Source organism: Cyanistes caeruleus, chromosome 8, assembly GCF_971803275.1.
Source record: "Cyanistes caeruleus chromosome 8, bCyaCae1.hap1.1, whole genome shotgun sequence".
Taxonomy (NCBI): domain Eukaryota; kingdom Metazoa; phylum Chordata; class Aves; order Passeriformes; family Paridae; genus Cyanistes; species Cyanistes caeruleus.
In genome coordinates this window covers 20,077,770-20,093,412 of record NC_141708.1, presented here as the reverse complement: position 1 = coordinate 20,093,412, position 15,643 = coordinate 20,077,770, and the positions used below count along the sequence as shown (strand labels likewise).

Sequence of the window (15,643 nt, the reverse complement as noted above, 5' to 3'; positions counted from 1 at the left end):
ATCACCAGTGGCACTGTTTACATGTTGAGACTTCATCAGGTACTGAACTGAGCTGTGGTATCAGAGTCTAAAAGCCACAAGCAGAGCCATCATCAGCATAACTGAAAAAAAATTGTATGTACAGAGCGCATCAAAACCAAGATGAAAGTGATAGCTGTGTTACTTCCAATGCTGTTTTATCATCTTTAATTTGAAGCCATAGACCAGAAAAGAAAGAAGGCCTTGGAATAGTAGCTTCACAGTCTCCATCAGTCTCATTAAATATTACACTACTATAGTGGTTAGTGACTGCCTCTTTCAGAGAGGTGCAGGAGGTTTGTGAATATCTCCTGGAATCACACCCACAGCTGTGACTATCAGAATTGCAATCCAAAACTATTTCAGAGCAATGAATAGCCTCCTGCTGACATCAGTGTGTTTTGTTTTAATGTAAAAACAGTTATATGAGTGCTTTTAGTTGGAGTACAGTAAATAAAAGATAGAGGTATTGATTCCTTTGTGCCTTTAAGAGGTAGCCAAATCTTTCTCCAGGCCATAAGGCATTAAACATGACGTAACTATTTATTTTGCATTGCCTCTCATTCAGCATCAATCCTGAGCTCTTTTCCTAGAGGTTTTATTTTTTGTGATGATAAAGGCTATGGCAGAATCTGGGACACCCGAGTGTGTCCAGCACTGTTGTCAACTGCCTCAGTAACCCCATCACAAAATCATTTCCATGAGGACACTGTGCATCTGTGTGGCTCCTTCTTCCTTGAGATGGAGCACTTGGGATCATACTGGCACAGTAGACATAATATGCTTATACTTTTAATGCACTGAGATCCACTCTGTCTTAGACCAAGTATACTGAAATTCAAGAATTAGCTAGATATCTTTTGGGGAGTGGTACTTCAAAAGCTTTAGCAATGGACTTTTATTCTCTTACATCACCAGCAGTGTTTTCAAACTTTTAAACTATTTCAATTTTTTTTTTTTTTTTTTTGCTTCACTAAGACAGATGGTATGAATGAAAGGGAGTTTCCTTTTCAGCTGTACTGTTTTCTGTCCTGTCTGATTTTCCTTCATTGTAGTTTTGTCTGGTACTCTAACATTTATTTGTGAAGAAACATGTAATATTGTCGCTCTATCCATCCTTTCAGAGATCTTTCAGGGTGCGCTCTCTCTGACATGTGTCTCGTATGATTTAGAAAACCACCTTCCACTCTGTTTGCAGTGTATAGAACAGGGTTTCTCACATGTTCATGTGCTGTTAAAGATGCAGTATTTGATTCAGGTCTTACTGAGTCTTTCTTTTTTTTAAAGAAACGAAGATTTAAAAAAGTAAATAAAGTACATGCAGCTTTGGACTTGATAAAAGTGTCTGACAGTAGGACTGAGGGACTGCTTGACTCTCAGCTCTTCCACTGAGTCTCCCTGTGACTCTGGGCAAGCTGCAAAGTCTCTCTCTCAATGTGGGTCTTCTGACCTGTAAAATGCAATTCATTCATATTCATGTTGCTCACAATGATGCTATTTGGCTTAACTGATGTTTCCAGAGCAGTTCATGGCCTTTATGAGAAACATGTTATAGAAATTCCAAATTATAAGGCTCAATATCTACATTTTAGAATGGAAGCCATGGGATCTGCATCTCTAACAGTCCCTTTCTGTGTATTCTTTGCATAATGTTATCCTTCTCTTTCTTCCATTCCCCTATCACCAACTCCTTTAGACTCGGGATATAAGCCCAGAAGAGATAGATTTAAAGAATGAACCTTGGTATAAATTCTTTTCGGAATTGGAGTTTGGGAAACCGGTAAGTTTGATAGTTGCAATGACCAATGAAGTCAACCTGCCTTTTTTTTTTTAATTTATTTTTTTTTATGATTGTCACATCTCTTTCCTAGGCCCTAAATCTGAAACAGCTGCCTTACTCATTTAAAGATGTGATTGTACATTATGTCATCCTGGTACTAACATAAAGCAGCTGTTCTGTGGCCACTTTTAGTGTTTTGAAGCCATTTACAAACATTCCCCACCTTCCAGCACTATGTATCAACAAGGTAATATTTTTTCACACACCGTAGTTCAAACTGCATTTTTGTTGTTTCATGTTAGAAATAATACCCTGCTCCTATTCTTAAAAGTCCTTATTCAAAGCCCTTATTCTCCTTCTGACAAGATCTAGGGTGGATGATAGGTAGCTTTAAGTCAAGGAGAATTATTTATTCCTGTCCCTGGCTTGTAAACTATAGGTCAGTAATTTCCAGCTTTCCATAAACAGATCATGACCTTGTTTCCTGCTTATTTCCTCATGCATGTAGTTGCCCATTGCATAAAAATGGGGGCATTAGCCTGTGTTGAATAGCCCTTGCCCTTCCCTGAAACCAAAGGAGTCTGAGAACAGTGTTCTTTCTTTTCAAATGGAGCTGTGTTGCTATGTGTGGAGAGAAAAAAAAAACAGCCTTGATTTTCCCTCTGGAAAAAGATGAACTAAAGCTTAATTACTCAATAGGACAAAGAACATTTTGATGGAGGGAACACATCAGTGGTCATGGCTACTGGAAAAAATGTGACTTTAAAGTGTTTTATGGCCTGGTTCTTACTGATTAAACACTATTAACTTAGTTATTAGATACTTCTTAGTAAGCTACTCTTACTGCACCAGAGGGTCAGTATCAGTCTCTCACATGTATTCAAACATAAGTGATGGTTTGTCATTTCTGCTTTCCCCTTGAGGTCACTAGTCAAGTGCCCATGCATAAAATTTTTGAGTGCTACTGAGATTCCATGTGTGTACAACAAAGTTTTAAGGTTCAGTACTGTCTTCAGAGGAACTGCACATGGACATTAGAGATCAGGTTTCTTTTAAATCTAGTCTTTGTTCTGACAGAAGTGACAAAGTTCCTCTGCAGAGAATGTAGCTACCTGGAGTTGTGTTCTCACTCTGATCACATAATAAAAATAGTGTAATTTCTAATTAAAAGAAAGGGTGTACAGTGATTGAGTAGTCCAGTCTTTCATAGAAAACTATGTTTTATAGCTGTTGATCTTCCATCCTAAGCTAAAGAAGTTTCAGCAGCATTTGAGATGAGACCTCCTAATGTTTAGGCAGTAAAAGTCAGGTAAATCTTACCTCACTGGGGCTTTAAAGTATTGTCAATTTAACTCTTCACAACTTGTCATAGTTCAATGTTTCCACAGTGAGAGGAAACCTGTTTGTCTATACTGTCATGTAATTAACAGCCATCTACTTTTGCAATGAGTGAAGGTTTGTCATCTCTGTGGTCGTTCAAGTTAGTGTGAGTTAATGGAAAATGTGTTAAAGAAAGAAGAGGATTTATGCCCTTGGTCCTTTCTACATATGGGGGTCTACCTGTTCTTTAGAAGTGTGGATTTGTGCTTTTAGTCATGCAGCCTTGGCCTTATTCCAGAAGAGGGTATCTCAGGGCAATCTGTCTCTGCTAAGTTCCCCACCTTGCTCAGAGCACTTTTGTTAAGTGCTACTCTCTTATAAGACTTGCCTTGAACTTGCTTCAGTTCCAAAGCCATGCAGGCGTGCTCCCCAAGAGCTACGCCAGCTCCTGAATGTGGACATCCATCAGTAGTGCTTCAGTGTCAGGCACTTGAATTCAGGATGCCATCTCAGACTTTTATAGCTGGCAAAGCCTTCTCTGAGCTTTGTTGCCACAGCCCAAAGAACATGCTTTTTGTAGCTTTGCTCACTCCAGTCGTGGAAGTCCAGTCTGGTCTTTTGCTCCAAATAATCCTTCCTGATACTTACATGTGCATCCAAACAGGAAAGAAATTCATTTTGAAATTGACACTTTCAGCTGTAGAATGAATTTGAAATAACTAGTTCCCAAACTTTCTCGTGTCCCACTCTGTCCACCAAACATTCCCACAAACGAACTCCCAAACAGTGAAATAAAAAATAACACAGCATTCTCATTGCCCCACAATGCTACCATGGGAAAATCAGCCATTTGTTCACATGGTATGTATCCATACGCTGATGGAAGTGAGAAAGATTTTCCCTTTTCTTTATCAAAGGCCCTTGTTTTACCCTTTCATTTTGAAAAGAAGAATGAGCAAAACAAATGCTTTTTATGACTGTGTGGTTTTTCCCCCAATTTGGTTTTGTTTTTTTGTTAAGAATGCTTTAACCAACAGCTGTGGGCACTCTCTAGAGAGTCCAAAATCCCTTAGAGCGCCTTGCAAAAAAAATTTCCAAAAACATTACTGAAAACAGCCACTTCCACAATGCATGTATGTTCCCTTTTGCCCCTCCATGATTTCTTGATATTTATGCTATAGCAAATTTATCCCTCTTTCTCTCTCTCTTTCTCTGTTGTGGTTTGTTGTTATTTTATAATTTCTTTTCAGTGTTGATGCAAATTCCCTGTTGTATTTCCCCTCTGTTCTAATCCAATTTCCATATTCTCTGTGATGTCTTTCCTTATCTTCATTTCCTCATTTCCTTCCTCTGCTTTCCATCAGCCTCCAAAAAAGATTTGGGATTATACTCCTGGAGATTGCTCTATCCTTACTAGAGAGGATAGAAAGGTAATTGTGTCTCACGTACGTTGCACTACAGCATCTAGCGCGTTTATATGTGTGTATGTGGTTTTTTGGGTTTTTTTCTTGTAGCATTGCTTGGGTTTTGTGTGCTTGTGAGTGATTATTTTTTTTTTTAATTGGGCTTGAGCTCATTAGCCTAACAATTAAGTAGCTAGTAAATTGATTTAATAAACAATTCTTAAATCATAATCAGCCATAATTTAGAGTGGTTGTTTTGCTATCTTTACTTGCAATGATAATTATACTAACAGCATATTGCATATTATTACAGTATCTTTTTTTTTTTCTTTACAGGTGGGTTTTATAACTTTATGGTTTGTAGAAATAGATTCTAGCAGGCCTGCTCATCTCTTGATTTTAATGTTAATTGCCTATAACTATTTCCTTTTTAATGATTGAAACATGATTAATTGCTAGTGATTTTCTGTGTATTGTCCATACCACCTTCCTCTTTTTTCAATTAAAAAGGCTCTCTTTTTTTTTTTTCAAAATTAACATTCTTTTTGTTTCCCCTAACCCTAAGCATTGTTTTCCCATTCTTCTTCTCCTTCTTTAACCAGAGTGATCTAGAAAAAGACCTCTACCTCTACCAGACTGAGTTAGAGGCAGATTTAGAAAAAATGGAGAAGCTTTATAAAGCACCACATAAAAAGCCACAGAAGGTATTTCCTATTCTTTTCATGCTGCCAATCCCCGTTTCCAAACTCTCTGCTCTAATCTATTCACTGCTGGATGATTATTAAATGAGGTTGGGATAAATAATGGTCCTGAGCGTTCTGACTGCATGGCTTGCTGTGTTGCTGTCAGAAATAATAGAATGTGATGCTGAGAATCCAGCTTGAAATCCATTTCAGATACAGTGATTTCCTCTCTCACCCCACCACCATATTCGCATTCAGCTGCCCCCACCCCCATCCCAGTCCCCATTTCAGGTTTAGAGTTCAGTGTCTGAAAAAAAAAAAACCCTCTATTTTTCACATGAATAGGCAGCAGCAGCAATCAGCTTAAAATTCTTGGTTGGCGTGTCACGTCATCATCTCGTGCCTTTCAAGCGTGTTGCCATCTACTCTCTTCATACAAGCCCCGCTCTCTGCTTGGAGCTCACGCCTATCCAAGATTTTGGATATTCCTGAGAGATTTTACACTATTTTCTTTATGCTGCACCTTGCCATGGTCTTCTAGGGCAGGTCAGCTGCTGCTGCTTCGGGGGTCTGCAGGACTCGAACCATGAAATGATAGATTAATTGGTAACACGCTGTTTTTTCTTTTTTTTTCTGTTGCTGATTTTTTTTTTGAAGCTGCGGCATTTCACCAGGACTTGGAAAAGCTCCTTTTTCAAACCCAAGATTTGCTTTTTCCTCCTAGATAGAAATCCTCACATAGATGAGGGTACACCAAATATAGAATTGCTCCTAAAATTGCCTCGAATTTTTAAATAACATGTCTAAGCAGCGTTAGATGGATTTAAAGCAAGCGGCTAAGAACTGGCTTTTGCTATTGAACCTGTGCAGCTGGCATTGCTTCTCTTAAGTAAGGAAATTGAACTGAAACATCGCTTTTCTTTTTAGAGCTTTGATATTTTTTGAACGCTGAGGAATGTATTGTGCTGCAGAAATGTAATACACCTTTAAAGCGAAGGCGGGCAGTGACCGGTTGGGGGAAAGCTTGGGGAAATAATTATGAGCATGTGTCTCCTGGTCATGGCCCAGCTGGTTATCTCTTCTTGCTTTTGGCTTCATTCACAGTGACTCATTTGCAGACAAAAGAATAGGCACTGCACTGTGCTAAAAACCTGTCACTGCCCTGAAGGAACTCACGAAAATTGTTGCTTTTCTGCGAAGACATTGACAGCTTAAATTGCATTTAGATTTAAAATCTCAATGTCTCCTGTAGGCTAATATTGAAGCAATAGATGGAAAATTACTTAAGCAAGCCTTTTTCTTCTCACATGTAAATGCATATCAGTGACTCCTTTGTTTGGACTTTTGCAGAATACAGCAGGTGTTACTCCTCTGGAAACTTCCACAGACCATTCTTCCTAGTAAGTTTTTCAATTGCTTGTTGATGTCTCTTTTACAATCCGAGGTCATGTAGGACAGGGTGTTGGGCACTGGAAATGCTTTGGCTTTTGGGGGGATGGATATAGACAAATGCATGTACCATAAGAATTTTCTGTGTGCTTTAGGTGAGTCCTGCTACATTGTCTGCTTTTTGATCCAGAATGAGTTTTGAAGTGATTACATGAGTGATTGCATTGTCTAAATAAGATTTGCTGATTGTGCTAGTCAGTGGCTTTAGGAAAAACAACAGACCTTTAACTTCATCTGATAAATTTTGCAAATTAGTTGTATCTTCATGCAAGATGAATGTTACTGTGTGGAATACACAAGATTGTTTGTTACAGATGTGTGATAGATTAGTTGCTGCTCGATATTCCATGTTAAAATGCACCAGATCAGATGGAAGCAGCTGATGAAAGGCAGTAATTTTCCAGCCTACAGAAAGGGAGCAGTGGTAGGAGTAACAATATATCTCAAAGATCTGTTGGGCACCACTTTTTCAGCAGAATATGTAATGAACAGTATATTCTGTGTAAATGAGTTGTACATGGAGCTGGTTTGTTTCAGAAGAGCACATGTGCACAAAATCCAGAGCAAGATGCTGAGCTGTGTGGAGTTACTTGAGTCATCCTGAGTTATTTGAGCCACAGAGCCAGCCCCTACTGTGAGCCTGCTGCTCCTTGTAATTTTACTGAATACTCATAGGCACAGTGATCCCCTCAAAGAGGGTGGTTTGTTAAAACAGGCAGGTTCTCCTCCAGATGTCCATTAATACCATGTGTGTTCTCTGCCCCTCTGGGGGCCTTAGAGGTCTCCTGTACTTCTTTCAACACAGTTTCCTTCTGCCTGTGGTCATTCTGCTGGGAAGCCCACACAACCACTGCAACTGTTTTGTTTTGGTAGGAAGAGAGCAATAAATTAAATGGAAATCTCAGAGATTGGCATAAATATCTTACATTTGCAAGCAACTGGTAAGGTTTCTGCTCGTGGCAGCACTATCTGTGCCACACAAAGCATTCAGAAATGCCAGTGGAGAGGAAACAAGCTGAGTATGCTGGGAATGGGACACAAGAGCGAGGCCCAGTGGAGTTGCATGTTTTTCCCTGCTGTTAGAGAGCAGAGAGAACAGATAGCTGGAGTTTATTGTTTTGGGGTTTTTTTTGCAACGTTGCTCTCCCTTCATTCACCTGATGTTTCAGGCTGCTTTGACTCTAATACAGTGCTGCTTCCTGGCCTGAATAAAGGAGCAGGTAGCAAAGAGGTTCTGCCAAATTCCTCCTCTATCTCCCCCAGGTTTAGTCCCAAAGGAGGATTTACCCTCTGTTTTTTAACAGCTAGGCTAACAACTAACCTCAGGGCAGGTTATTATTCCCTGCAGCAACTTGCTGGGTTTCCTCTGATACCTGACAAAGAGATACACTCTTTATCAAAGAGATAACCCTGATAAACAATAGCTTTGTACCTATGTGTTTGTTTGGGCATTGTCTAGGTTGAAAAACTGACAGTATTCCCTTTCTCTTTCATGGTGCTTTTCCTGAGCTTTTCCTTCAGAAAGTAATTTATGTGGATTTCATATGACCTGTTCGGAAACTAAATTAATTTTTGTCATCCAGACATTGTGTAATTCCACCTCCAAAGCCAGTCCTCTGGTGTGTTTAAAGCTTTCTCTTTACCCCAGAAATACAGCATCTATCCAAAATAAACAGATACATGTACGATTTTATCTGCAACAAACAGATACAACCACAAACATTTCCAAATTCTCATAAATTTAAATCACTCTTTGACATCAGGATGTCAAATATTTTTATTAATTGGAAAATCTGTATATTTTTTCAAATTTTCCAGCAGTCATGCTTTGGCCCCAGAATAGCTTTTTGCAAGACTCCATCTTATTCTGAAGAGCCTGGTTGAGCACGAGACCTGGTATCCGATGAGCTTAGCTTTTAGGAAAACAATCTGCCTGATTGCTTAGTAAGTTTTTTGCACCTGGAAAGGCCATTTATACCATGGCATTGTCAGTTATTCTTTTAGAGAGAAAACAGGGAAATCTAGAAATCAGATGTGTGAGCATACTTGTGCTTAGCTTCTTGACTAGAAAAGGGATTTGTAATAAATTTCCAGTCTTAACCTAAGAAATTAAAATTGTACTAATTTTAACAGCATTCTATTTATATATATGCATTCTAGACCTAGAGTCCAGGATTTTTTATTCCTTGTAGCAGAAGCCTCTGGCAAAGCTGAACAGAACTGTGTGCACCTGGGAATTGCTCTGGCAATTAGAACAGGATAGAATCCATAGCCCTTTACTATTGCTTCTCTGCACAGGCCCTCACTGATGGGCTTCAGAAACTGCTCAGGGAATCTTGAACTGTAGTGTGTTGGCTGGGAGGCTGAGCTGGGTGAGATGACCTCCTGAACAGCTGTGCTTTGTAAGCATAGGACAGGTGTGGCTAGTGTTTAAGGAGAGAGAACTGGAAGCTGGAAGGTTTTATGTACTTCCATCTAGCCAATAAATTTCATTGTGTCTGCAGAGAAATCATACATCAGCTCTGTGACTGCTGTCTCATCTGTAAAACAGATGAGTGCTTTTCTGCTGCCTGCTTCCCAGGGGACTAAGACTGGAGAATTCCCTCAAGTGAAGGATGCTTTGGTAGTCCCAAATACAGAACACTATTGCAATGTATTCATAACCTCTTAATCAGTGCCAGTTCTTCATACACAGTCTATTCTGCATTCATGAGTGCAGTTTTCTCTTACTTAACATGAAGATCTCAGCAAGCAGGTGTGACCTCCTGGTGTCCCTCTCCTTTTTTTTTGTGTATTCTAGCTCCACTTATTCACCCAACTACCATGCAGTGAAGAGAGAGTCAGAGCTAGCTCTGGGGGACCCTGCTGCCTTGGAGAATGAAAGGCAGATTTATAAGAGTGTGCTGGAAGGTGGAGATATCCCATTCCAGGGGCTGAGTGGTCTCAAGCGACCTTCGAGCTCTGCTTCCACAAAAGGTAGGTGGTTAGCACATTAACCTCTTCTCTGTTCTGCACAGTGTCAAAAGCCAGGTGATATGGGCAAACTGTTGCAAGGTTTAGAGCCGGTTCCAGCCAGTTGAGATTTATGCTGTCCTTCTTCTTTGCCATCCCCAGTGTTCCCTCCTTTTTTCTCTCAGACCAAGGGATGACCAAAAATGGCCAAGATTTTTAATGATGCCTTTAACTGATCCAGGTTCCTCTTCTCAAGAGAGACCAGCTCCCTCCATTGAGCACCTCAGCCACAGCCCACACCCTCATGTTCTTCTTTAAGGCTACTTAGGCTGGCCTTGCTATCCATCTGCTCCCACTGCCTTGCCATTCTAGAGCCCTTCCCTGCCTTTTCTGTTCTTCCCACAGCAGAATCTCAGCAGGCTACATCAGTCTGCTGGCCTGGCTACCCTGGTGTAGCTGGTGCCCTGTGCTCCACAGCCTCCTGCCTGCCAGGGTTGTGCAGAGAATGCACTGACACTCAACCCACTGACACTGAACCAGCAATTGCTGGCTGAACCAGCCCTGCAGGCTCCAGGAATGTGAGCCAGAAGAGACCAATCTCCTTCTCTTCCCTCCCCCTTGTCTCTCTAAAAGAGACAAGGAAGAGCATGACTCCCATCAGGGAATTGTACTGGGGAATGTATCTCTGAGCCAACTTCAACCTAAAAATGGCTTGAGATGGGGAGAGGACTGGAGAAGGAATGTGCTGGGTTTCTGAGCTGCTCTCCCTAAAAATAGTACATCATACCAAAAAGGTCTCTCTGTCTCCATCTTCCAGCTGTTTTTCAGCATTTTGTCAGGCTTGTAGGGCAGGGAGTCAAACTGGATCAGAACAAAAAAATCTGTTTAAACAGTTCCCCAAACTGCAATTGAACCTGAATGGTTATTTTGACATTTGAATTTGAACTCAAATCGGAAACAGACCTAAAAACTGCAGTCTATGCTGAAAACAGACTGAATCCTATTGAAAAAAAAAAAAAAAATCCTGATCTGACTCCATGGATTTTAAAGCAACCATGGCCAGCCACATTGTCTGAAGGACACTCAGCTTATTCCTAGTATGGGGAATGTCTAAGCAGGCATCTCTTGGGTGAGGTCTGCTGATGTTTTGTGCTTGTGCTAGCACAGTCAGCCTCTGACTGTTTTCTCCCTCCCAGGAATAAAATGTTTGGCGAGCACTGTGGTGAGACCATAGTAGGTGTGATTACAGGCTTGGTATTCAGCCGTTTTTGCAATGTTAGTGTCTCTGCATTCTTGCTGACACCCTGATCCTGCCCAGAGTTCAGCTGCCCTTTTCCATGGTGCCACAGCTTCCCTGGAAGCTCATGATGCTTAGCACTTTTTAGGAGGATACCTTAAAAGTGCTCCAGATTTGCTTCTGGCCAAGCCTCTCATTTTAGAAACATTAGCAGCACTTTACCTACTCCTGTAAGCGTGGCTTGTTTTGCAGTTTCTTCCTGCTTTTCTTTATGTTTTGGAATTTTGTTTCTTTAAGGTGCATTTTATGAAATCCAAGCATGTTCTTTCTCCTTTCTCAATAGCTTTCTAGCACTTAAGCTAACAGGTTGTATTTATTTTATTCTGCATGCTTACCAGTGGATCGTAAAGGTGGGAATGCTCATATGACTGCACCCTCTTCAGTTAATAGCCGAACCTTTAATGCTAGTCATACCGGTATGTTAGGTCACGCATGTAAACATAAGAAGCCCTTATCAGCTGCCAAAGCCTGCATTACTGAAATCCTCCCTTCTAAATTCAAACCCAAACTAGCAGCTCCAGCTGTTCTTGTGCAGGACCAGACGGGTATCTTGCTGTCTCACGAGAAAGCTCAAAGCTGCGAAAACCTTCGTAGCTCCACTGCCTTGTTTGATAATAAAAAGGCTTTCATGGTAGATATAGGGGAAAGCATAGAAAACATCTTGATGAAGTCGAAGCAAGAGTATGCCATCAAATCTGGCAGTACCATGAGTCTGCAGGAGTATGGTACCAACTCTAGGAAAGGCTACCTGTTTGCTGCCTCCAGAAAGAGTGGGATGGAGTTTACAACACTCTATAAGGACATGCACCAGATCAACCGGTCCAGGATCCATTTGGACACAGTCTCCTCCTGCAGCGTGAAGGATATTGCATCTCAGTTTGAGAATGAAGCAAAGGACAGGGTGGAGCACAGCCTTAGTCGAGAGGATTCAGAGCAGATTCCCAAAGACACCGTTTCCTCCCGTATCAGTGCCTTTGAGCAGCTGATCCAGAGATCCCGATCAATGCCCTCACTTGACTTTTCCATTGGGCAAAACAAACCTACCACTTCTCTTCAGTCTAAAACTTGTCTGAGTGCTGCATACTCTGCAGAGATTCTTCTGGATTTGTCAAAAGCACACCAAGAAGAGAAGGATGTTGCCAGCTTTGCAGAGAAATCCTCCCTCTCCTGCAGCAATGTGGAGGACACGGCTTCGGATGTCAGTGATATCATCCCCATGGACACACTTTCAGCTTGCACTGATGAGATAGATCTTCTCTCAAATGCCTCTAATGACAGTGGCGGCAGCAGCAGCAACCTGAATGGGCCTCAGAAGCATAAAATCAACAGATGCAAAGGCGCATGCCCAGCTTCCTATACCAGGTTCACTACTATCCGAAGGCATGAACAGCAGCAGGTCTCCAGGAACCCTGAGTCCAAAGGGGATGTCTATGGGGACAGACACATGCTCCCCAGAAATGTGTACCTAATGAGCCCACTCCCCTTCCGATTGAAAAAGCCCTTCCAACACAAATCCTGCAGAACTCCGCCCCCAGACTGCCTAGCCAGCCTGGCAGTGCCCAGCCCTGAGAACCCAGACGACCCCATACAGCTGCAGGGGAGTGTAGGAAACAAGAGTCACCACTCCCAGCACCAGCTTTGCTCCAGAAGCGGGCCTCTTGCTCCCAGGCGCCTGTCCTCCTTTGACATTGTGGAGAGGCTTGGCTACTTCCCCACCATGGGATCTAGCCGGGATAGCTTCGTGGGCCGGGCTGACACTCCTGACTCCTTAAACAATGGGAACCCTGTTTCATATGCCCTCTACCACAGCCTGGACACAAACAACAACCCGCAAAGTGAACTTGGGACGTACCTAGGAGGTGGTTTTTGTGTTCTTTACCGGTGTCCCTTTATCTGTCTTCTTTCTTCCATTCTCCTCCTCTTTTCTTCCACAACCCTTGCATTTTTACGTCCCACCTTTACATCTTCTGACTCTCTGGTTTTTTTTCCCCTAGTGTGTCTAATGTCCTTTTGCGTGTCTTGCTGAGCAGTTTTGTTCAGGGCTTGTTAACAGCTGCACTTCTGAGAAACGATTTCCGCTGCATTTCTAATCACATCAGGTTCAGTTTATCTCTCAAGCAGCTCTGGGGATGCAAGAATCTCGACATGAGATATTTCTAGTCCTGTATCATTTACACACATGGGAATTATAAACCAGACCCAGATGATTTGCTTTAAGGAGTAGTTTCTCAAGGTCTAGTTGTGTGTGTGTGTGTGTGTGTGAGCATGTATGTGTGTATTAAACTTTTCTCAACAGTAAAATGCCAAATCATACTTTGATGGCAGTGAATCTTTTCTTCACAAAGTCCTTCTATGTCTTTACTCTTTCCTGTATCATTATTTTCTCCCCGTTCTTGGATCTTTGTTCATATGTACAGCCCAAAAGGGAAAAAAATGAAAATGGATAAATTATCAACATCCGATTGGCAATTTGGTCAATGGCAATTGGGAATCCTTACTGTCATAATGGAAACAAATTGTTTAAAAATATTTATTTTTTTCCTTTCTGGTTATGCTAGATAAATCCATGTGTATTATAACTTCCTTATGTTGTTTTAAAGTAGATTCAGAATCACCAAGGCATTTTGCACCAGTTGATTACATGGAAACTCCAGAAGAAATTCTCCGCAGGCGGCATGATGATAAAGAGGTAATGCCCTCCTTTATGGCCTTATAACAGTTGTAGCAGTTCCACATACAAGAAATACTGTATTCAGCCTTATATAAGAACAGTTTGTATGTCCATGGCTATGTGTCCTGGAAGTTAGAGTAACAAGCAGTAACTGGTATGTTTTACTTTCAATACTCTCTGCCACTGATGCCACCACTGCTGTATAATGTGTGTGGTCTAGTTCAGCTTGTTTCAAATAAACCTGATAGTTCTTATTAATTGCAAAAAAATACAAATAGGGGCTTTAAGTAATATAAAAAGGTTGGAAATGTATGTGAGAAGTGGTGCAACATCCTAGTACTTGCAGAAAAAGATTGGAAATCTACAATTGTTCTTCATGCAAGCCACTTGAGTCAGTATTAATCAAACTGGTGAAAACACTATTTTTCCTGTGGGTGTACTCAAGTTTTAGCAGTGAGTGTAAGATGTTTTAAGCTATCAGAAAGTGGTAAGTTTTCCCCCAGCGCAAACTAGAATTCTTTATGGTGTCTGAAGTTGTTGTCAACAGAATGTAACAGTCCTTTTTGAAATGTCTGGGTAACAGTGGGACAAGCTGAAATAATAGGAAAACCACATGGTCTTTTCAGCATTGAGTGTATTCAAGCTGAGTTATAGAAGTTGTAAAGTGCTTGCTTTCCTGGAAGATGGAATTAATTTCCCCTGCCTGGGGGAGAAAAAAGTTCTGCTTTTAGCATTAACTTTCTGAGTTCAGACAATGTTTATATGTGCTTTGAAATATGGTAAAATCTTCTCTTAATTCCTATGTGAAAAATGTTTTTTTGCTGTCTTCTCCTGTGAAAGTTAGTAATTCCCCTACTTCCAAAATCCAGCAGGAAAACTCCCATAAGATCAAAATCTGAATTCAGTAAGACCTTCTGGTTTCAAATGAGATAGAACACAGCTGAACTCTTCAGCCTGTAGGTGGACGAATCCTTCTGCACAGATACACAAGAATGTGTGTTTTGATTTAATGTGCCAGAGACTTTAGAAATCAAAAATAATTCTTATGTGTTTATTTACTCTATTTTACGAAGTGTGTTACATGAGCCCAAAAGAAGTATGGGGGAACCTGAATGTGGTTAGCCACTCTCCCAGGCTTCTTGCAAGGCGTAGGAGAATTTGGTGCCTCGGAAGGCAATGGGGCTGATTCAAGTCTCTTGAAAGTCAATGAGAGATACTTTTTGGTTGAAGGGAGTTTGGATCAGGTCTCTGCATTATCAGCAATCTTCTTAGAAGCTCCTAAGAACTGCCCAAAACTTAGAAAAACTCCTCATTGACTTCCATCTTTGGATCGGATCCTGGGTGTGAGCTAGATTTCAGTTACGCTGTAATGATGATGTACTTTCTGTGTTTGTGAAATAAAAGAGTATTGTTTATTTAGTAGAAACAATATTTGATACTGAACTGTAAAGCCCCAGCTATTTGCAGGGACCTCAGGAATCTTAAGTCACATTTATGGCAGTTTTTGAATGCCTTTAACTAGATTATTTACTGCCCATTTTATGCAATTTTATGGCAGAAACTTTTAGAGGACCAGAGACGGCTTAAACGTGAGCAAGAAGAAGCTGATATTGCCGCTAGAAGGCACACAGGGGTTATTCCAACGCACCATCAGTTTATCACTAATGAACGATTTGGGGACCTCCTAAATGTAGACGATACAGCAAAGAGGAAATCTGGGTCAGAGGTCTGTTTTAGTTACCTCAGTCTGCTGCTTGACCCAAAGCAATAATTGCCTCTCACAGTGTTGTGCTTAAGGCCGACATTAGCTCTTCAGAGAATGTTGTTTGCTGGTTTTTTTTCCACCTTCCCCTTTCCCATTCTGGCTTCATTTAGATCCGCTTTGACGTTTATGCCTGGTAAATTAATTGATACCTCTATACCAAGCTGCATATATTAAAGCATGCCTGCTGAGAATTGCTGGTGCACACCTGTGATGCATGCCTTTAAATATCAGCTACTTAGTCAATCAAAGGCGTTCTACATCTTCTGCATCATATTGCTACATTGTCTTCTTGTCTGTGCCTTATG

General features: G+C 41.1%; 1 protein-coding gene across 50 annotated transcripts in view; it reads left to right on the top strand.

The window, feature by feature from the left end:
- SORBS1 (sorbin and SH3 domain containing 1) overlaps positions 1–15,643 on the top strand; it is a 160,919-nt gene that overhangs the window by 126,727 nt on the left and 18,549 nt on the right. For 31 of the 50 annotated variants that reach the window (XM_086901012.1, XM_086901010.1, XM_086901004.1 and 28 more), the window contains 8 exons: positions 1,715–1,798; positions 4,483–4,548; positions 5,124–5,225; positions 6,555–6,604; positions 9,454–9,629; positions 11,241–12,761; positions 13,506–13,591; positions 15,132–15,299. In XM_086901012.1, coding sequence (XP_086757138.1) covers positions 1,715–1,798; positions 4,483–4,548; positions 5,124–5,225; positions 6,555–6,604; positions 9,454–9,629; positions 11,241–12,761; positions 13,506–13,591; positions 15,132–15,299 — 2,253 coding nt within the window. The remainder of the gene's footprint in view (positions 1–1,714; positions 1,799–4,482; positions 4,549–5,123; positions 5,226–6,554; positions 6,605–9,453; positions 9,630–11,240; positions 12,762–13,505; positions 13,592–15,131; positions 15,300–15,643) is intronic. The other 19 variants (XM_086901000.1, XM_086900988.1, XM_086900999.1 and 16 more) reach the window with 7 other exon arrangements.